Here is a 21426-nt window from a genome sequence, read left to right as displayed (position 1 = left end):
ACCAACCACCTCAATTCCCTTATTCTACAGCTGAAGAAATGGAGGTCACATGATTTGTCCAAGGTAGCACACTACATAGCAGAGCTGGGTTTCAAATTCATTGCTGACTCAAAATCTAGTGTTCTTTCCAATTCACCAAGCTGCCTACCTTCCAAGACCTCATAATTAAGTTGGAGAGATAAAATAATACAATGTGTACAGATAAACTTTATAACAAGAAATTGCATTAAAGTCAAAATGAGAGGCATAAATATAGGACAGTCATGGAGGCCTCTTAGAGGAGATGAAACTTGAACTTTATGTTTTAAACACCTGTCTGCTGGGAGAGCAGGGAGGAAAAGAGAAAAGGGGGTATGCTACAAACTAAGGTTCATAGTCTGGAGGAGACCAATGCTAGGATAGAGCTAGAGGTTTGGGTTGGGCAGCAATCTTTAAGAGATAATTGTAGAGATATAGAAATTGAGATCAGAATGTTAAAGACATGAAATGAAGAAGTTTAAAAGTTTGGCTTTTATCATAGAACATAGGAACCACTGGAGAGAGAGTAAGGTAGTTACACAATGAAAAAAGCACTTTAAGGGTTAATCTTAGCAGATTGTAAGCAGAAACTAATCTAAAATGGAATGAAACCGTTGAGGCTACTGGCATGGAGTTCAGTTAGGAGACTATTTTAATAGTCCGGTAAAGTTTTACTGAGTATCTAAAGATGAGAATTTCTAGACAGGACTGTAGCTTCCCTTCCTGGTATAAAACATAAGAGGAATGCAAATACACTTTCATTTGCAACTTACAACCAAGGCCCAAATCTACTGTTAATAAAACTCAAACTAATTTATTCTTCCTTCCCTTCCATTCCAATTCATACAAATTCTTTTATCAATTATTCTCTGACACAGTATATTAGAATCAAAATCTTAACAGCCAGGAAATATCACATACTATGAACCCATTTTACAGATTAAAGAAAGTAAGGAACAGGTTAAATGACTTGCCAAAGGTCACAAAGCTTCCTAAAGTATAAATGAAAAGGTGTGCCAGGAGGGTAGAAACTACATAAAATAGGTTCTTTAAAAAATGTTTGACTGGTTAATATTACTGGGGAAAAGAGCAAGATAAATACATTCTAAAGACAAAGAATTATTAACAAAAGGCATGAAGCAAGATAACCTAAGCAATTCAATCACATTAGTCTCTAAAACATTATTCCAATATAATTTGAAAAGGCATAGAACAAGGTCTTTAGCTATTCCTTCTCAAATCCAGTACATTTTAAACCAGTGGTCCTCAGAACACTATCACACTGCTCACAAAGCTTGGATGCTTTATGAATTCCCTGCTAAAATTCTGATTCTGTGAATGCAGAAACACAACTATAACAACCAACCATACAGGTATTAGGTGGTAGCAGCAAAGAACCAATGAGTGTGACCTGAGAAATGACAACAGCAAAAAGGGGAGAGCCCAAAACAAACTAGTTCAATGTATTTTCAGTCAATTTATTATCTGGGGGCAGATAAGATAATCATCTGAGCCTATTTACTTTTGCTGATGAATATTAAAAAGGACAAGGACTGGTGTTTTAAAGTGTAACATATATAAACATATGGACCCAAGTCCCCTCCCCACCTTTATTTGTTGTGAATTGGAGATTAAGTTGCTAAGAAAATCTTTATATTGTCTCTCAACCAATTTTAAGGAAATATTTTGCAAATGAGGGAAAAAAACTTTTAAAAGTTTACTTCATAAATCACATTTGCTTCATTTGGTGGTGAGTGCCAAGAACTCCACAACTTCTACTGAACATACAAGACTGACATCAACTTTAGCTTTTCATATAAACTAGAATGAAATATGCAGACTAGATATCATGTAGCTAGGATTTCCCAAATTCTAAATCCCAAAGACAAAACTGGTACATGGTAGAAAAACTAACCAACTTTGGCACTCTGATGCATATATAGGCCCTTTACTTTTGCTTCTTTAAACTTCCAGCCATTTCACTGCTCATGAATACCTCTGTCAGAGGGTGGGCAAGTGAAATGAAAGAAGATGAAAAGTGAAACAATTTTGCTATTAGTACTTCTTTGGTGGTTTACCGGTGTGTGGGTGTGAATGGGGTTTTTAAATCATCCATGGATTTTAATTATCCATGCTGTCTCTGTCTCCTGTTACCATTGATAACCAAGAATTGGCTGTGCCAAGATCCAGGGCTCCAATTTTAAGTTCTAAAGACATCAATAAAAATAGGAGCACCTATAAGTATCTAGGGCAAGCATTGGAGTGAGATTCTCTCTGAGGATCAGTTGAAGATTCCTGAGACAGCCACTTGTTATATTTAAAGGAGTCAGTAGAGAGATGGACTCCTCAAAATCTGAGCAATCAAGTGAGATGTGTACGCACATGACAGGTTGGCTTTTGGAAAAGAATGTGGGAAAAACCACAAAGCACAACTGCCCAATGTCTGAATGGATGTGTAATTAACTGGGAGATAAACCCAAAAGGAAAGTGGTCACTTCAGCACCTAAACCAGAAAGGCCTTAAGGTAAACTGTGACCAGCTGACAGCATACTAAGACAAACCAAAACAATTATAAAAAGGTAAAGTCTTTGCAATTAATTAGAAAATGACTAATTGGTGTCTTGGTTTTGAAAAATAGTGCCATGGCACCAGAGCAAGGGTAAAAGCAGGTGAATCCCTTGCATAACTTACCTTGATTGGCCCAATGGAAACAGAAGGCCCCAGAAAAGAGAGAAGCATCTGGCAGTAGCAAATTGTTTTATTTTATCTTTCTGTGGAAAGAAACTAATTTTAAATAAGAACCAGAGCATTTAAAGAATAAATATTTTTTTTAAAAGCTCAATATCTAGTTAGAGCAGCTCTATCAAGAAACCAAGAGCTCCTTGCTGCTTGGGAGACTGTAAGAAACAGAAGAAGGATCACAGAATTGTTTCTCCACCACCAAGAGAGTTTTGAAATTTGTGTTGTTCCTAGATCAGAAGGCCAATGGATCAGTTATTTAAAGAGATCCTATAGGCAAAGAGCCAGTCTCTTGGGCCAGACACCTCTGAATAGAGTTTTAAACTACTTACTGGTTTTACTATAGGAAAACTATACAGAAGAAAAGTATTTATTATAAACCTTTCTATTTTTAATTTTCAAAAAAAGAGGGGGGTGGGAGGGGGGAGGACTCCTTTCCCTTCCTGTCTTCCATACAGTTTCACTATGGACTCAATGATCTTTTAACAATTATCAAACTAAACAAAAACTGATTAGAGAAAGATCATATTCAGTACCCTTGATTGCCTCCATGTGAAATAAGTCTAGATTTTTGATGATTTATCAAGACTCTTATGGAGAGAAATCAGCTACTTAAGTTTCATATAGCATCTAACAGACTTAAAGCATAAATATCATTCACAATAACTGAATTTATTCTCCCTGATTAGAACACTACAGGGTCACTGAGTTAGCACTAATGAAGCTTTTTGATCAAATCACTCCTATTTACAACTTATACTAGAGAGAGAAGGGACAGTTCATCAGTAGGAGTGAAGAAAATCAACAAGCACTTTCTCAATTCAAAATAAAAGTGTCCTATAGAAAACCAGGAATGTGGAACAGGAAAATGAAAGACTGTTTTGGTATCAAAAAATGTGTAGCACTCAAATTCTAATGCAAACACCTAAACAAAGCTGCTGCTGATGTAGGTTTTCCTATTCTTACATACATTTACCTCAGTTGGGTAACCCACAAAAGACATGGTGAAATGAACAGAAAGTTTCTAGATTTGTAGGTAGGGCATGAGACCAAATTGACTTCCTTGAGAAGATCAAATAAATCAACTAAAAACATGACCTTTAAGCTACCAAAAAACTGCTATTCAAATAAGTATATTTTTTCAAAGTGGAAATGATGAGCATTTTTATGTGGACGACAACCTCAGTACAGTCAAAACTCTGGTTACTGACATAATTCAACATTCCATTTCACTTGAAACCTTTGAATATGTTTTGGGGGAAATATCAATCCTTGACTTATACACTAATATACATCCATGCTTTAAATTATCATTACACTGATGCTACAAAGCAAATATAATTTTTAAAACTGTCTTACTTGTCCCATTGGAGGACCTCCCATAGGGGGCATCATTTGCTGCATCATTCCATGAGGTACGGGTTGCATATTTCCTCTCTGACCCATAGGGTGCATTCCCATGGGTGGATAATGCATGCCAGGGTGTCCCATCTGAAAAAGTGTTAGTAAAGAAAATATCAATTAACCATAAAGTCTTCCGACCCCCGAAAGCACTAAGAATGCTATCACTGAAGTGAGGTGGTAAGACACTTGGCAAGATTGAGGAACTTTTATGGAGGTTTTATAAAGGAGGGGAGATTAGGAAAAAATTGCCTACTGTTTATGGATAATAAAAAAATCATGAAAAATAATTAGTACCCTAGTAAGTTATTGTGCTAAAATATAGTTTATCAAGGAAATGAATAATCTATTTTAAGACCAATTCTGGGGAAAAGACCTGATTATTCTGCCTATGTATGAAGACCAACTTTTACATTTTAGACTAAATTATGTTGTCTTACAAATAAAGGAAGGTTTATTTTTAAAGGTTCGATGAATGCTAAAAAAAAAAAAAAAAGACTACCTGTGGATTTTTCTCTAGTGACAAACCTGTCATTTCCCCGAAAAATTCTTACTAAGGTAGGTCAAATCATTCTTTCTCTGTCTGAAAAGCTACTTAACATCACATCCAGCTCTGAAAGTCAGTAACTATTGGTTGGTCCTTCGGCAAGCTATGTACAGTAAGTCCATTAGAAAGAGTACCTGCTTTAATAAGTTCATAAAATCAAAATAATTTATTTAGGCCAAAGGTGCCCAATGCCTCAAATCACATAAAGTAATTATACGCTTAGCAACTCTACCCAGCCTTGCTCACGCTTTCCTTTCTTTCATCTCAGGTCATATTTCTCCCTTCTCTACCCTGACCAAATCAGGCCTGTACCCCAAAGCAGACTTCAGAGCCCTGCTGCCAACACCCAGCCACTGGTTCTACCCAGGGCTCCCTCCTCCATCATCGCCTCAGTAATACCCATCTCCCAGGGACTCACATCCTTTCCTTTGTGCTACGCCGCCCTCCATTTCCCTCCCTCAGAGCCAGATCCCGCCACCTCAGGCCTCCTCCTCTGTCCACCTTTTTTTTTTCTTCCCCACAGGGAGAAGGCTTCCTGTCTCTTTTTTTCATTGTGCCGCTTTTCCCCCGCCCCACCGCTCCCTTACCGAGGGCCGTCTCCTCAGGTAGCCGTCCGCAGAGGCCCATGGGCTGGAGCAGAGGCTTGAGCTGGACAGTCTCCGCTCCCCGTTCCCGGGACCCCGCGGTGGAGGGCGGTTCTCCATTTCACTCACCATGAGGCCTCCACGCTCGGCTCCCGTCCCCGGCCTCATCGTCGGGCTGAGGCTGCTCCGGCGGCGGCCGCTGCCGCTACACATTCCAACAAGGAGCGATCTGAGTGGCTGGCGCCCGCTGGGGCCAAAGGGTAGAGGCTGCCCGGAGCTGCGGGGCGGGATCAGCGGGGCCAATAAGCTGACTGGCTTCCCCGCCGTCCAATCAGAGCGCGCCGCTTGCACGCAGCTTTGCGGCGATTCGCCCCCGGCCTCGGCCTCGCTCGGCGTCGCCTGCATGGAGGGGGGGAGGGGGACGGAGGAAGTTTCTGCGCCGAGTCCCCCGCCGGGAAAACTCCACCAACTTCCCCCGGGGAAGAGAAGAGTACGTAGGCCCCAGCCTCCCGGGCCTAACAGCCACCTCACCCCGTAGGGGGAGGGGCAGTGGGGGGGCTGCCGCCTTTACCCCCCACCCGAGTTACGCACGCCCCACAAACCTGAGGCCGCCGGGGAGCCAGGAGGGGGGGAAGCAGCTTCTAGCGTTAGCGGTGGCTGGGACAGGATGCGCGCGCGCGACGCTCGAGGTTGGGCGGGGGAGGGGGGAGGAAAAGGGGAGGGAGGAGGGGAAGAGGAGGGGGCTCGAGGACGCGGAAGGCACCGGGTGAGAAAGCGCGAGACTGGCGTAGCGCGCGATGGTCGAGGTGAAGAGGGGGGAGCGTGACGCGGCACTGCACGAGAAGGGAAGTGTGGAAGTGGGAAAAAGGCTGAAAGTCGAGTAGGGGAATGGGGAGAAGCGGTTTAGGCAAAAGAATAGACAAGCCGTCGCGCGCTAAAGATTCCGTTTAGGCGGAAAACCGAGAAAGATCTCTCGAGTGCCTTAGGAATGGAGGACGGGAAAAAAAGCGGACGGACTGGGGAAGGGGTTTCGGAGCGGGTGCGGACGGCAGCAATGGCGGCGGGCGCTAGGACCGAGCACCCAGATTTGCGGCTTAGGAAAAGCCAGCTGGGCCGGGACGCGCGCGGCTTGCCTGGAGGCTACGCGGCAGCGAGGCGAAGGTCTCGGGGCTGGGACCAGACACCGCGAGGGGAGGGGACTGTAATTCTCGAGACGCCCGCCTTCCTCTCCCGTCCTCTCCCCCGCCTTCCCCATGGCCTCTATTCTCCCTCAGTCCCCAGTGACGGGTTCATCTCCTGATGCACTTTTTCGGGGCGCTTCTGCTTTCTCCTCCCCACCACTGGGGCGCAACCCCCCTCTTAGACCTCCGTTGGTAGGCACCGGGAGCTTTTGGGGCGCTAATTGGCTAATGATTGGGGGAGGGGGAAGGAAATCCCTGAGCTTCCGGGTTCCGTTGCCCGTTTTCCCGCCATGTCGTTCTTGGCTAGCGGGAGCCGCTCGATTCGCCACCGCCGAGTCGGGCCCCCGGCCACCCTGGTCCTCCCTACCTACGCCTCCCCTTCCCAGGGTGGGGGCAGTTGGGGGGAAGGAGAGGATGACTATGAGGAGGATGGGGTAAATGAAGTGGTCCGGGACCTGCGAGCCGAGCTCTTGGTTGACACGCCACCACCTCAGCCACACAAACACAATGGGGTCACCCCGAGGGTGCCTGAGGCCGCCCGGGCCCGGCGGTGGCCGGTGCAAATCCTCTCGGTGGTCTGTTCTCTTCTCTTCGCTGCCCTCCTTGCTTTCCTCCTAGCTATCATCTACATGATTGTGAAAGGTACTAGAGCTGCACGGGGAAGGGCGGGGGGGGGGGGGGAATAGCTGGATGGGGTGTGGACTCCGGGTTAAGGGTAAGTGCGACCTCGGTTTATCCGTTAGTTAGCTAGTATTTATTCAGCACCTACTAAGTGGCCAGGCACTGTTAAGTGCTGGTGCTGAACAAGGCAAAAGAAAAAAAGCTCTGTAGTTCCATATTAATTATAGTATCAAGTGTTAATTCATACTATTTTGTGGGAGTTTTGTAATATAGATAATTACTACAGTCATACATGTTTGTTACTTATAAATAAGTAAATTTACACATTGGGGTATATACTCAAATTTCATTGATGTGAGGTGTAGGATCAAAAAGGTTTGGAAACACTGGTCTGAATTTAGACTATCTAATCAATGTCTTTTTGTTAAGTGAAGTTAGTACTTACCCTATTTACATGAAACCTTACAGGGACATATTAATATATATTGCGAGAAAATAATGATTAAAGAGTTTCTGGGAACCCAATTTCAGTCCCCCTCCCTCCCTCCTCCAGAAAGTCCAATTCTTGAAGCTTTAATCTTGTTTTGTGACCAGCCCTAGGTACAATAGAGTTGGAGATGGATTCTTTTGTTTTAGCCAAGTGAACTAAACTATACCTAAGGACCTGGTAACTTCTCCTTTGCCTTCTGGGAGAGTCTCTTCCTCATTTGGTCATCTTGGAGCTCATTTTAATTTGGATCACCCTCAAGTCTTGTCAACCTATGCAATTGATGATGCTAACCAATTAGCTTTGATCCATGCATAATGATGAGCCTCTATCAAAAGATAATAAAAAAAAGCTTTGACCAACTGGAGGGTCCCCATCTTGACTTGTGCTCTAGGGGTTCTTTCCTGGTTTCCTGGCCCCCCTCCCTTAGCTCAGAATGCTGCCTTTTAGAGGTATGTAAGCCTAAGACTAGTGGGGAAAGTACTGGTATATATGATATTAACCATAAATGCTATGGGGCAGCTAGGTGGCACAGTGGATAGAGCACCAGCCCTGGATTCAGGAGGACCCGAGTTCAAATAGCTGTGTGACCCTGGGCAAGTCGCTTAACCCCAATTGCCTCACCAAAAAATAATAATAAATGCTTACTGCCAAAATGGGTGCAATGGCCATTAATATATAAATAGCAGTTTACAAAACACAATATGAACTGTTTGTATATAACTAAGTCAAATCAATAAGTGTTTTATGTGCTGGGAATGTGAGTGGCCAAAAACAACCCTTCAAAGAGCTCATATTCTAAGGGAGAAGACAACATACAAACAAACAGTGACCAGATTGTAATGCAGGATAAATAGGAAATAATCTCAGAAGAAAAATTAGGAGAACTGGGAAACATTTCTTGTAGAAGGTAGGACTTTGACGTTTGAAGAAAGTCAGGAGGCAGAAATGAAAGAAAAATGAGAAAAATTCTTTGTTAGTAACTCAATCCAGAATCCCCTTTCCCCCCTCATTTTCCATGATTTTTTTTTTTTTTTTGGTGAGGCAATTGGGGTTAAGTGACTTCCAGGGTCACACAGCTATAAGTGTCCATTTTCCATGATTCTTAATGGAGGGCATTGCCACCTGGTATCCTGCCATGCTAGGTTTCATACAGAAAAGATAATTTAGCATACTGGTTGAAGAATTAGGTTCTATCCCCAAATACTCAGTGCTAAGTTCCTCCTTGTTAATGAATGTCTTTGTGTCTAGGGTATTATTATCCCTATCTTGTGAGTTCACAATCTTAAGAGTCACCCTAAACATCTTCCTTATCTCAGTTGTCAAGTTCTGAAAATTTTTCCTCTACAAGTTCTTAATCTGTTATTTGTGACAGCCAGCCATTCACCTCTCAGCTAGACTATTACCAAAGCCTCCTAATTTCTCTTCTAAGTGCCTAACCTCTAGATCATTTACACAGCTACCAAAATGATATTACTGAAGCATGTCTGACCATGTTATTCAAAAAGATCATATGTCTCCCTTCTCCCTCTGAGATACAATAAAAATGTCTCTAACTTCAGCTTATCTTTCAGATTTATTATGTGTCCTGTCCTTCCCAACTCTTTAAATCAGCCAAACTGGCCTTCTTGTCCTTTACATGTGATATTTTATCTGTGCCTTTGAATAATGACTTTCCAGCCCTTTGTCTCTTAGAATCTTAGCCTTCTATATTTTAACTCAATCAGGAATTCCTACTCAAGACTTTTCAGGATCACCAATCTCCATCACCCCCCAGTATTACTTTGTACTTTGTTTTTGCCTGCATGTGTACCTGTTTTACTTACTAAACTATAAGCTCATTGATGACTGGGATTTTTGTTTTTGTTTTTTGTATTCCAGTTTCCTTTCACATGGTTAGTGAATAAAGTGCTTTCTGTTGATTGGGAACTTAATTTCTATCAACCTAAGTCTTCTTTTGTATTTACAGAATTGCATGCTGAGAATTTGAAGACTGAAGATGGTGTAGAGACTGGTTTATTAGGTATGAACAATAGGCAATTAGCTTACCTGTTGTTTTTGTTTTTGTTTTTTTTTTTTTGGCTTTTTCCCCATTTGTGAAATTTCCTGTGCATATAAGTAGTTCATATACAAATCAAGGTTGGGAGACACATCAAATGATAAAACATGTTCTAAAGAGGAGTAATAGGATTCAATCCTAACTAACCTATTTCCTTCCTTTGGTATTTACCTCTTATTTGAAAGGCATCTTATACTTATCATATAACAGTCTTTGAACACATTTCTCCTTTCCTAACAAAATAGAATATTTCATTACTATTCTGTCACTGAATGAGAGGTATAAAAATTACTCAATTTACTTCTGTTAGCTTGGGGGGGCGGGGTGGGCAGGGCCATGAAGGTTAAGTGACTTGCCCACGGTCACACAGTGTCAATTGTCTGAAGCTGGATTTGAACTCAGGTCCTCCTAAATCCAGGGCCGGTGCTTTATTCACTGTGCCACCTAGCTGCCCCCTACTTTTGTTAAGTCTTATTGGATAGAAGCATTTGAGAGCAGCCTAAGTGATCAAAGTCCACACCTATTCCCACTATTTTCCCTAATGAGTTATTGACTTAACTGCTCAAACTCCATGGGCTCTTTCTAGGCCCTCAAACTGCAGAATTCAGCCAACAATGAAATGAGATCCTAGCTAATGGCAAGGAGGTTGATTACCTTAAGCTATCCTGAATGAGATGTAGAGAAATTGATTTAGAGCCAAGATAGTTAATATTTTTTAAAAATAGCTAGTAAAATCACCTTTTCCCCTCCAAACCACAGAAACAAACACATTTTCCTGATGTTTAAAGGTTACCTCAGCCTTGTCAGTATTGGATGCAAAACAAAAACAGATGAAACTTATTATCATGTGGGAAATTTATGAGTTAAATGTTTACCAGGTCTTATAAAAAAATTTTTTTTAATCCTTCCCAGAATCTTCTTGTGGCCTGTTTCCAAGGATATCCTTTTGGCTCTGAGCTAAACTTCTCTGGCCTACTAAATGGTGGAAGTCATTCCCATCTCTGGCCCTAGTCATTAAAGTTGCTTTGCTGCAATATTGAATATATCTCCTTATTAAAGTTAGTCTGAAGCATATTTACTAGCCATTTAAGACTGGTTCTGTCCATAGGGAAAGCTGGTTTTAAGCTATACTGACCACCTTGTGATCTCTGACTAGAGCCATCTTCCCCATGGAACCTGTTTTTATCACATCACTCATTGTCCCATAGCTAATCCTTTGTCTTGTTGACAAGCTTGCCTCTTTTCAGATGTTCCCCAAATTCTTCTTTGTTGTTAGACCTCTGTTTCTTGGGTCATTTATAGTACCAGAGCTATTTGGCATACCTGAGAGTAAGAAATAATTAAACCTCTCATTTGAGGCCCACTTCCCATATATCTTTACTAGGTCTAACTTGAGGAAGTAGTCTTTCAAAATTTAACCATTACTATTTTGTAATATAACAGTAAAAATTAAGTAAAAGCAAAAAAGTAACAGGAAGTTCATGTAGAAGAAAAATCTATGACAAATTCAGATGAAAACAAGGGCTACAATACTGATTTTGTAAACTGCTAGAGTTAGAATTCTTTTATTACCCTTACGTTGTCTAAATAATAATAGCACTTATGTAGCATTTTAAGGTTTGCAAGCTACTTAATGTGTTTATCTCATTTGGTCCTCACAGCACCTCTGTAAAATGTTGGTACTATTATCCCCACTTTACAAATTAGGAAACTTGAGGCTGCAAGAGGTTAAATGATTTAACCAGGGTTACCCAGCTATTAAGTAACTGAGGTAGGATTTGAACTTGAGTCTTCTTGAATCCCAAATCCAGGACACTGTCTACCCTGCTACCTAGCTGACTTCATGTGCCAGTTTGCTAATGAGCCAAAATATATATTGGAAAATGCTGGACCAGGAGATGAAAAAAAATGAAAGAAAGTTAGTTAAGATAGCATACCTTTGGGGCAGCTAGGTGGCGCAGTGGATAAAGCACTGGCCCTGGATTCAGGAGTACCTGAGTTCAAATCTGGCCTCAGACACTTGACACTTACTAGCTGTGTGACCCTGGGCAAGTTACTTAACCCTCATTGCCCCCCCCCCCCCAATAAGATTGAAGATAGCATACCTTCTGTCTTGTGTGTGTGAGTGTGTGTGTGTGTGTGTGTGTGTGAGAGAGAGAGAATATGTGTATGTATGTATGTATGTATGTATGTATGTATGTATGTATGTATGAATATATACACACACACATGTACTGGGGCTTTTGTGGAGGAGGGGGTGACTGGTTTATGGACATGTCTGGGTTTGTACGTTGTTCCTACAAGAAGGTAATAGCACTTTGGAGCCATAATTTCTGTCATCAGAATGCTATGCCACTTTAAAAAATCATTTGTGCTATTTATTTGTTTGGGGTGGATTTTTTTTCCCTGAGGTGGTTCTTACAGTTTATATCATAGTGTTAAACTTAATAAAATACCTGGTAGTATGCAAAATTGGTGTCCTTCAGTTTCTGGTATTTTTTCTGCTTTGTAAAAGCAAATAATCAGTCTTCTAGGTAGCTCCTAAAAGATAGGTTATTGCTTAAATAATGGTATGTTGAATGTTTCTGGAAATTGGGCAAAAGAATGATTTTTATCCTTTAGAGCCTTTTCTATTTTGGAAGGTGGCATTTTCCTTTTTATATTTATTTTCTAATCAGACTTAAAATTTAGTTGCTACTCAGTAGAGCAAAAAGCATCTTCAAAAGACTTTCAGCAAGGTGTGTCCTATACATATATTAAGCATAAGTTGATATAAGCATAAATCACATTCTTTAACTGTGAGATTCTCTGCAACTACAAAAATGAAATTGTTTGTTACTCCATAAGATTTACTCTTCAAAAATGTTTGGGGTTGTCATGGAAGGCTCCTCTAAATGGTAAGGTCCTCCAGCTGGTCCTGTTTGTAGATGATTGCCTGGAGCTATAGAACACTATAGTATCTCTTCAATAAGATGCATGGTCATCCAAAAGCTTGGTATATAAACTTACATAGAGAAACTCAAGTAGATGAAGAAGAAGAATACCATCTCAAATGAATCAAAGGGATACCAACCAATGGATAATTTAAGACTTAAGTAGATTGCAGCATATAGATTTTTGATCTAGGATCTACTACCAAAGGTAGTATTTGGAAAAAGTAGCACTTGTAGAAGGTAACAAATAGACTGAATAGTGGTAACTATTTGTTATTTATAAGTGGTAACCTATAAGAATTAGAAGAAGGCTGTCAGCATAGGGGATTGTGTAAATATGGTCAAAAATTATACAGGTTAAACCATAGATGTGCTATAATATACATTAGTGGAAGTGGTTCCCACATTGACAAAGTCAGATTCCATACCTTATCACCTTTATGTATATGTCCTCTTAGTCCCTTCTCTTTCCTAAAGAAAGAATATCCTTCTGTCTTGGTGATCCTGAGAAATAATTTTTGGCTTTTGTTGTTCCTATTTGAAGAAATTCTGCAAAAGGAGACCAAACTTCTCTACAACAAAGTTTTCAGTTGGGTTCCAAGGTTGTAAAGTTTTATGTACCATATGTTCACGGAGGCTCAAACTGGCTATTTCAAGGCAATTTCACCTGCATACTTAATTGTATTAGATCAGGTACTCCAATAATTGCAAACAGTAGGTATTACTCCAAGTTACCTGTCTAAAATACCTGGCTCTTTCTAGAATGTTATTTAAAATGCTGTATAAACAGATTTCTCTACAGTATAATATTTCTGTATTATAAGGGAATACCTTGATAGGGGAATCACTGTGGGACATTTATCTGAACTATTAAAAATAGCCATTTATACCATTTTCTAGTTGTGTGACTATTTTTTCCTCTCAGGAATTCATCAAAAGACTTAAAAATTGGATGTTTCATATTTGTTTATTCACAGGAATTCCCTAATTTTCCAGATGCTTTTACCATTTAAAGACCATGATACTAGTATTTTTTTTTTTGTCTGTTAACTATTGGTTGATTTCATCAGACTTCAATCAAAAACAAAGCAATTAAATATAGTCTCTAGAATAAAGCATACTTTTCCAAGATGATACATAAAAGAAAAACAAGACATAGTATTCTTTTTTTTTTTTTTTTAGTGAGGCAATTGGGGTTAAGTGACTTGCCCAGGGTCACACAGCTAGTAAGTGTTAAGTGTCTGAGGCTGGATTTGAACTCAGGTACTCCTGACTCCAGGGCCGGTGCTCTATCCACTGCACCACCTAGCTGCCTCAAGACATAGTATTCTAATGCTAAAATTTGTTACTATTGAGACTGAAACACAAGAGTTTCAGTGGAGCTCTTTTTACCCTCTAGAGAACTTAAAGGTATGTCCTGCTTTTTGGTATCTAATTCCCTCCTTCAGATTGAAGACATCTTTAGAATCAAAAGGGTTAGAGCTGAATTGAATCATAGGCCAGAGAAGATAACTGGTCATTTAAGAAGGACCTAAGTGTGATTTAAACCTAGATCCTCTCTGGATCATGTGTCCTTTCTACTATGTCTCTCTGCTTCTAAATTTGCAGTGTCTACTTAGATTCAAAACTGGGTTCTCTCTTAGGAAAGATGCTATACTTATTAATATACAAGGAACTGGAACATAATACATAAAACCTTAAGACTTGTCAGGTGTATACCATCTATATGAACAATAATGTGATTTCTCTTTGTTGTTTTTTGGTCCAAAATGTCTCAATTTAAGCTACTATAGCTATGAAAATGGTGAAGTATCATTACTTAAAGATAGCGGTCCTAAAATGCTCTATTTCTAATAGTAGTGACGGCTTTTAAAATTGGGTGAGGTATCTGTCCCATCTGATAAGTAAGATGATGCAGTATAATGTCTTAAAGTGGTCCCTTCTGAAGGGCTCACAATATTTTCCCAAATATAAATTGTTCTTACAATATGAGTACAGAAACTGAGGACTCAAGTAGGTTATAATATCCTCAGGGCCATATTGAAATCAATCAACTAAATGTCTTTTGTTCTTAATTTACTATATGCATAACACTGCTCAGTTGGTACTGGGGGCAGAAGAGTGTTTAAAAAAATAATTGGATTCAGGAGGACCTGCGTTCAAATCCATCCTCAGATGCTTGACACGTGCTAGCTGTGTGACCCTGGGCAAGTCACTTAACCCTCATTGCCCCACAAAAAAATAAAAAATAATTATGAGACAGTACCTGCCCTGGAACGATCTTTTAGTCCCCTGAGATGATAAAGCAATCATTAACAACACACGTATATTGATTTAAAGTATATAAAGTACAACTCAAAAACTTTGTGAGATTGGTAGTGCAAACATAAGGTCAGCTTTATAACTATGTCAAAAATGTTAGATAAATTTTTTAAATCCTATAGGTATTCTGGGAACTACATCTTTTAGGCTTGATGTCTTCATGCATACAATGGGATTAATACTTGCACTCTAAAAGAACTATACATGAATTATTAATATTCATGATAATTAGAAAATAAGGCTAAATTGCTTTACTTTGAACAGTCAGGGAAAGTTCCTCTGAGAGGGAAACTTGAATGCCACCTTGAAGAACATACTGGTTTTGAAAGGGAAAGTGAAAATCTGCAGGAAATAATCCAAGTGGGCATCTGAATTGTTAGTCAAGGCTGTCAAGATATTTCATTACTGACCGAAATCTGGATTCTATGAAAATTGACTACATACAATGATTGGATGGATCAGACATCAAGGTAAGGAATCTTTCCATATAGACTGGTGTGCTAACTATATTCATTGGTAAATTAACTAGTAATTGGTCAAAGTTCAATACTTAACCATTATTCAAAGCAGGAAAGATAATTTATGAAAACTATCAAGGACCTGGCTAGAAAGTGTAGTGGTAAATGGAGTTTGATGGAATTGATCCAGGTTATAGAAGGTATTAAAAACAAGATAGAAACATTTGGACTGTATTATAGGGAGCTACTTTAGATTCTTTGGCTGGAAATAGAAACAATGTTTCAGGATTTTATAGGAGTGATTGGAGACAATTAAGATAGTGAAAGTCTTTGAGGACTCGTTTCTATTTAGGGTAGTTAAAGAGTAAATCCAAGGTACATTTCAAAAGAAGAAGCTAGACTTAGTGACAGATTGGACTTAATAACTTGTGTCCAGTGACTAATGAATTGCTTTTTCTACTAGCTTCTCAGTTTAACTGGGTTATAAAGCTACCTAATCAGAAACCTAGTCTACATCTAGTTCCATTTTGGAAACGTCAATAGAGTTAGGATTATGGATCAGGAACATATGTTTTCACTTCAAGAAAATAAATTGAATCATTGAAATATTTATTTGGAGTTGTAGAAAATTAAATCCTGGCTCTAATTTCATAAAGTAGAAGGGCAGAAATATTTGAGATACCGAATACTATGGGAACCAGGTAAAATGATTCCAAATAAAATCACTTCTACATTTGTATCACAGACGAGTGGGCCATGTACCAGTAGGGTAGGGCAAGTATTAAAAGATTCCTAAGGATAGTGATGAACTGATGGACTGATTGTCGGTAGAGATCTGATAGAGCTAAGTAGACAAATTCTTTGTTTTAGGAAGGGAAATAAGGCCTGGGGCAAAGGTGGTAGATGCTATAGACTTAGCAACCCTAAAAATGTAGGACAATTGAAAGTGACAAAATTCAGCTTAATCATTACCTGGGCTACAGGGAAGAGTTATTGACCCTTTACTATTTTTAATGCAAATTACTGGCTGATGGGATCTGTTAGGTTCTTTTCTTTCTAAATTGGCCCTTTTTTGTGATTGACAAAAGATGTCAGAAGTAAACTCTAGGAAAGGAAAGTTGGTGAAAATTGAAAAAAATGACAAGTTTTTTATTGAGTACTGGGTAGGAAAAAAAATCTATTGAAGAGAATAGAGGTTACTGGCATCTTATAAAAATAATTTTAGAACAAGAAGTGACCTTAGAAGTTGTGGATCCCAAACCTTTCATTTTATAAGTAAGGACCTAAGACCCACAGTCTCACAAGAAGATAGAAGTAGAATTAGGGCTACACTATGTCAAACCAAGTATATGTCAAAGATTCATTTTATAAACCTATAGAAAATTAAAATTGAGTAAAGAATTATTTCAGAAATACAGTTGGAAAAATTTCTTAGTAATATAGAAAAAAATAAGCTTGGAGTCTCACTTACCCCTATGATAAATTTCAGTTCAATGATAGCATTGAAATTCAGCTACCTGATATTTATTTTTTAAAAGAATTGAAAATAAAAATTATGAAAGGGAAGTGAATCTATCAATAAATACTTGGAACAAGGTAGATTCAAGGTACTGGATTTTATAAGAATTAAATTTTTGTACAGTAACAATCATTAAAAATGGGACAATATTGCAAATATAACAAAAACACCAGAATTATAAGGGACTGGTAAAAATAGTCAAAATCTTCCTAAAGCAACTTTATGAAAGGATATGAATTGACAATTTACAAATTATTTATAAATTATTTTTTAAAATTCAGCTTTACATAAAATGTTGAGTTATGTCTGACTCCGCCTCCTTGGGGTTTTCTTGACAAAGATACTGGAGTGGTCATTGCCCTGAGCAAAAAAAACAAAACAAAGGGATACTGGAGTGGTTTGCCATTTCTTTCTCAAACTCATTTTACTGATAGATGAGGACCCTAAGGCAAACAGTTAAGTGACTTATACAAGGTCACACAGCTAGGATTGTCTAAGGCTAGATTTGAACTCAGGAAGATGAGTCTTTCTTATTCCGGTCCAGGCACACTATCCACTTCTCCATCTAGCCGCCCACAAATGATGATTTTGATGGGGCAGGTCATCAGTGTAATTATACTCTCTGGTCCAATAATTCCATTATTGGTATTATGTCCAGAGTATTATCAGAAAGTTTTTTTTTAAAGTTGTTTATAGCAACATTATTTTTATTAGATAATTTTTCCAAGTACCTATTAAGACAATTTTTAACATTCTTTTTTTTTTTAAATTGAGTTCCAAATCCCGTACCCAACTGTAAGCAATTTGATATACATTGTATGTTTGCAGCCATGCAAAACATTTCCATATTAGTCATGTGAAAGAAAACATCCAAAAAAACCATGGAAAAAGTAAAGTTAAAAATAGTGTGCTTTAATCTGCATTCAGACTCTGTCAGTTCTTTCTCCGGAGGTGCATGGCATTTTTCATCATGAGTTCTCTTGGATTTTTGTATTGCTGAGAATAGCCAAGTCATTCAGAGATGCTCATCATATAGTATTGTTGTTATGTGTCCTATGTTCTGGTTCTGCTCATTTCATTTTGCATTAGTTCATGTAAATCCAGGTTTCTTTCTGAGAGCATCCTGCTTGACATTTTTTTATAGCACAATAACATTACATCACAATCGCATATCACAACTTCTTCAGTCATTCCCCAATTGGTAGGCTTACTTCCTAGTTCTTTGCCATCACAAAAAGAGCTATAGCAACATCATTATTACAAAAACTAGAAACAATGTTCTGTCCAATGTTAAGTAATTGAGGAATGGTTGAACAAGTTGTGATTATAATAAAGTATGATCAATATAAAGGTGTTTTTGGTTGTTGTTGGTTTGGTTTTTTTTTTTTTGTAGATACCCATATGAAATTGTGGTTGTGAAAAGAAATGAACTGAATTTGTTTCTTTTATTTTTATCTCCAATACCCAGCACACAGTACCTTGGAAATAGGTGCTTAAATAAGTCAATAAATATTAAGTACCTCCTGATACTAGGTACTGTTAAGTACCTGGAATACAAGGAAAGACTCAATATAGTCCCTGCTCTCAAGGAGCTAACAACAGTCTAATGGAGGAGACAATGTGTAAGCAACTATATGCAAACATTATATACAGGATAACTACTTACTGATTGAGACAGTGCTGATTACAACTATGTAAAAAGAAATATGGGTATATTTTATATAGAGAGAACATTTGTGAACATTTATTAATTTAGCAATATTTTAATATAATTATAAAGTATGTTTAATTCATGTTCATTTAAAAAAGATATAATTACAGGGTTCTTTTTTGCAAAAGCAGTTATCACATACCAGATTTAGATTAAACATAGGAGATGGGACTAGATATGTGATTTCATTGACAGAGTGTCCAGTGAAAAAAATCCCTCTCTTTAGGCAGCTCTATCAGTAAGCATTTTAATGGCATACACTGTGCTAAGCTCTGGAGATACAAAGAAAGGCAAAAGACAGTTCCTGCCTTTGAGGAGCCCATGGTCTAATGGGGGAGACAGACAACTACCAGCAAACTATATACAGAATAAATGAGAAATAGGGGGTAGCTAGGTGGCTCAGTGGATAGAGCACTGGCCCTGGATTCAGGAGGACCTGAGTTCAAATACTGCCTCAGATGTGACCCTTATTAGCTCTGTGACCCTGGGCAAGTCACTTAACGCCCATTGCCCCCCATACAAAAAAAAGAATAAATGAGAAATAACAAATGGAAAATGACTCCCTATAGAAGGTGAGGTTTAAGCTGGATCTGGAACGAAGTTTAAGAGGTAAAGGAAAGAGCCTTCCAGACAAGGGGACAACCAGAGAAAGTGCCCAGTGTGGAAAGATGGAATATCTTTTTTGAGGAACAGAAAGGACAGTATCACTGGAAGAGTGTAAGAAGTGTAAGGTGGTGGAAGTCTGAAAAATGTTTGTGGGGGGTAGTCTATGAAGAGCCATATAGGTTTTGAAGGGTCTTGAAGATTTTGTATTTTATTCTCTAGGTGATAGAGAGCCGGTGGAGTTTATTGAGTTGGGGGTAGGAAGGAAGGGTTTAGGGGAGGTTGTGGCCAGGTTTTCTCTTTAGGAAAATCACTGTGGTAGGTGAATGGAGGATGAACTGGAGTGGGGAGATACTTGTGGCGGGCAGACCCACCAGCAGGCTGTTTCAGTAGTCTAAGTATGAGAGAGAAGATTAGGACTTGCACTTGACTCATGGCATTATCTAGGGATAGAAGGGGGAAGAGTGGTATTTAGGTGAACTTCACAAGTCTTGCTACAGATTGGTTGGGGGAGAGGCAGAACTGCAAGATAGTGAGGAGTTGAGATTGAAAACCTGAGGGACTGGGAGGATGGTGGTCCACTCAATAGTAATAGGGATGTTTGGGAGGGGATAGGGTTTAGAGGGAAAGCTAATAAATTCAGTTTTGGACATGTTGAGTAAGATATCTACTGGACAGGCAGTTGGAGAAGTCAGGCACTTGAAGATGCAAGACAAGATCAGTGGAGAGGCTAGCACTAAATAGATTTGAGAATCATCAGCATAAAGATAATTGATCTGAACTTTCTCTGCAACTTGTGGTGGTGGGGTTTTTTTTTGGTGGGGCAATGTGGGTTAAGTGACTTGCCCGGGGTTGCACAGCTAGTAAGTGACAAGTATCTGAAGCTGGATTTGAACTCGGGGCCTCCTGAATCTAGGGCTGATGCTTTATCCACTGTGCCACCTACTTGCCCCCCTGCAACCTGTGGTCTTAAGAGAATTTGTGGGGTACTAAGACCTTGCATCACAACTAATTTGTTAAAGGTAGGACTTGAACCCAGATGTCTCATTTCCCACCCAACTACATTTATTTTGAATTTCTTTGACTTCACCAAGCCCCTAATAAACTACTTTTGGAGAAATCTCTTCTTTTAAGATTCAATTAGTTTTGGTATTCACACCTCAAACCCTCTTACTCCTTTTTAGCTTTCTTTTGTGTATTGTATTCCTCCTATAGATTGTGAACTCTGAAAACTGGGACTAGTTTGTTGTTGTGTTTTTGTTTTTGCCTTTCTTTGCATTCCCAATGCTTATCTCTGTGCCTGATCTTAGTAGGTGCATAATAAATATTTATTGACTATTGACCCAGCTCTTTCTGACTTTGATTTTTGTTGATTCCAAATCTGTCCTTTAGATTAAGGCTTTTCTTAAACTGTGGGTGTAGAGTGTGTGTGTGTGTGTGTGTGTGTGTGTGAGAGAGAGAGAGAGAGAGAGAGAGAGAGAGAGAGAGAGAGAGAGAGAGAGAGAGAGAGGGAGAGAGAGAGAGGGAAAGAGAGAGAGAGAGTTAATTCTGTGGTATTGGAAATGAAAAAAGAGCAGGGGGAAATAAAAGAACAACTTAAAGTTGATATTAAGAGATTCCTAGTCTGAGGTAACCTGGTGCTTCTCATACCTGGCAACCCTTACCCACCCAAATTCCAGAATTATGTTAGGAAGAAATACTCTTTTTTTAGACTGTAGCTCAAGGAAGATTAAACATTGTCATTCAGACCAATAATTTATTCTTACCTAGATGAGATACACTGTAGAAATGGTTATTTTGGGGCAATCATTTTGCAGCACTGAGATATAGAGCAACCTTTTGTAGGATTCCTCTGTTGGGAGATGTAAGGGAGAGAGGGAGCAGGGGCACTGTGGGAGTGGCTCAAGAAGGTAGTTTTAAAAGATAAGTATTAATAAGCAATTAGGGTTAGGGTTAGAAAATATAATAAATTATTTTTTCCCCACTGCACTGCGTTTATCCCTTTCTCTTTCTCAGAACTCAGATAATTAGTATTATAGTTCAGCTGTATTGATAATCAATTTTTAACATTGTTTCTTTGGGGAAATATTTTGAATTACAAACAAGGATACCCAAAAGGCATTTTAAAACAGTTGATAAATTGAAAACAATTTAGAGGCAACATGGAATAGTAGGTAGAGATTTTCTTGAACTTGGAGTCAGGAAAATATGGATTTGAATCTGTTCTGACATTTTGCCAGCTG

General features: G+C 39.1%; 2 protein-coding genes across 16 annotated transcripts in view; one reads left to right on the top strand and one right to left on the bottom strand.

Moving 5' to 3' along the window:
* Positions 1 to 5968, bottom strand: part of PRPF40A (pre-mRNA processing factor 40 homolog A) — a 61313-nt gene extending 55345 nt beyond the window's left edge. For 3 of the 12 annotated variants that reach the window (XM_043994446.1, XM_043994448.1, XM_043994449.1), the window contains exons 1-2: positions 5293 to 5955; positions 4117 to 4248 (exon numbers count right to left, since the gene is read on the bottom strand). In XM_043994446.1, the coding sequence (XP_043850381.1) occupies positions 4117 to 4248; positions 5293 to 5694 (534 nt within the window). In that variant the 5' untranslated portion in view covers positions 5695 to 5955. Of the gene's footprint in view, positions 1 to 2709; positions 2790 to 4116; positions 4249 to 5123; positions 5222 to 5292 lie in introns of those variants that run through there. The other 9 variants (XM_043994445.1, XM_043994447.1, XM_043994451.1 and 6 more) reach the window with 7 other exon arrangements.
* A 792-nt stretch (positions 5969 to 6760) lies between these two features.
* ARL6IP6 (ADP ribosylation factor like GTPase 6 interacting protein 6) overlaps positions 6761 to 21426 on the top strand; it is a 51043-nt gene continuing 36377 nt past the window's right edge. For all 4 annotated transcript variants that reach the window (XM_043994459.1, XM_043994458.1, XM_043994460.1 and 1 more), the window contains exons 1-2: positions 6761 to 7112; positions 9548 to 9601. In XM_043994459.1, coding sequence (XP_043850394.1) covers positions 6761 to 7112; positions 9548 to 9601 — 406 coding nt within the window. The remainder of the gene's footprint in view (positions 7113 to 9547; positions 9602 to 21426) is intronic.

The sequence above is a fragment of the Dromiciops gliroides genome, chromosome 3 (genome assembly GCF_019393635.1).
Source record: "Dromiciops gliroides isolate mDroGli1 chromosome 3, mDroGli1.pri, whole genome shotgun sequence".
NCBI lineage: Eukaryota > Metazoa > Chordata > Mammalia > Microbiotheria > Microbiotheriidae > Dromiciops > Dromiciops gliroides.
This window is presented reverse-complemented; position numbering and strand designations above follow the sequence as displayed.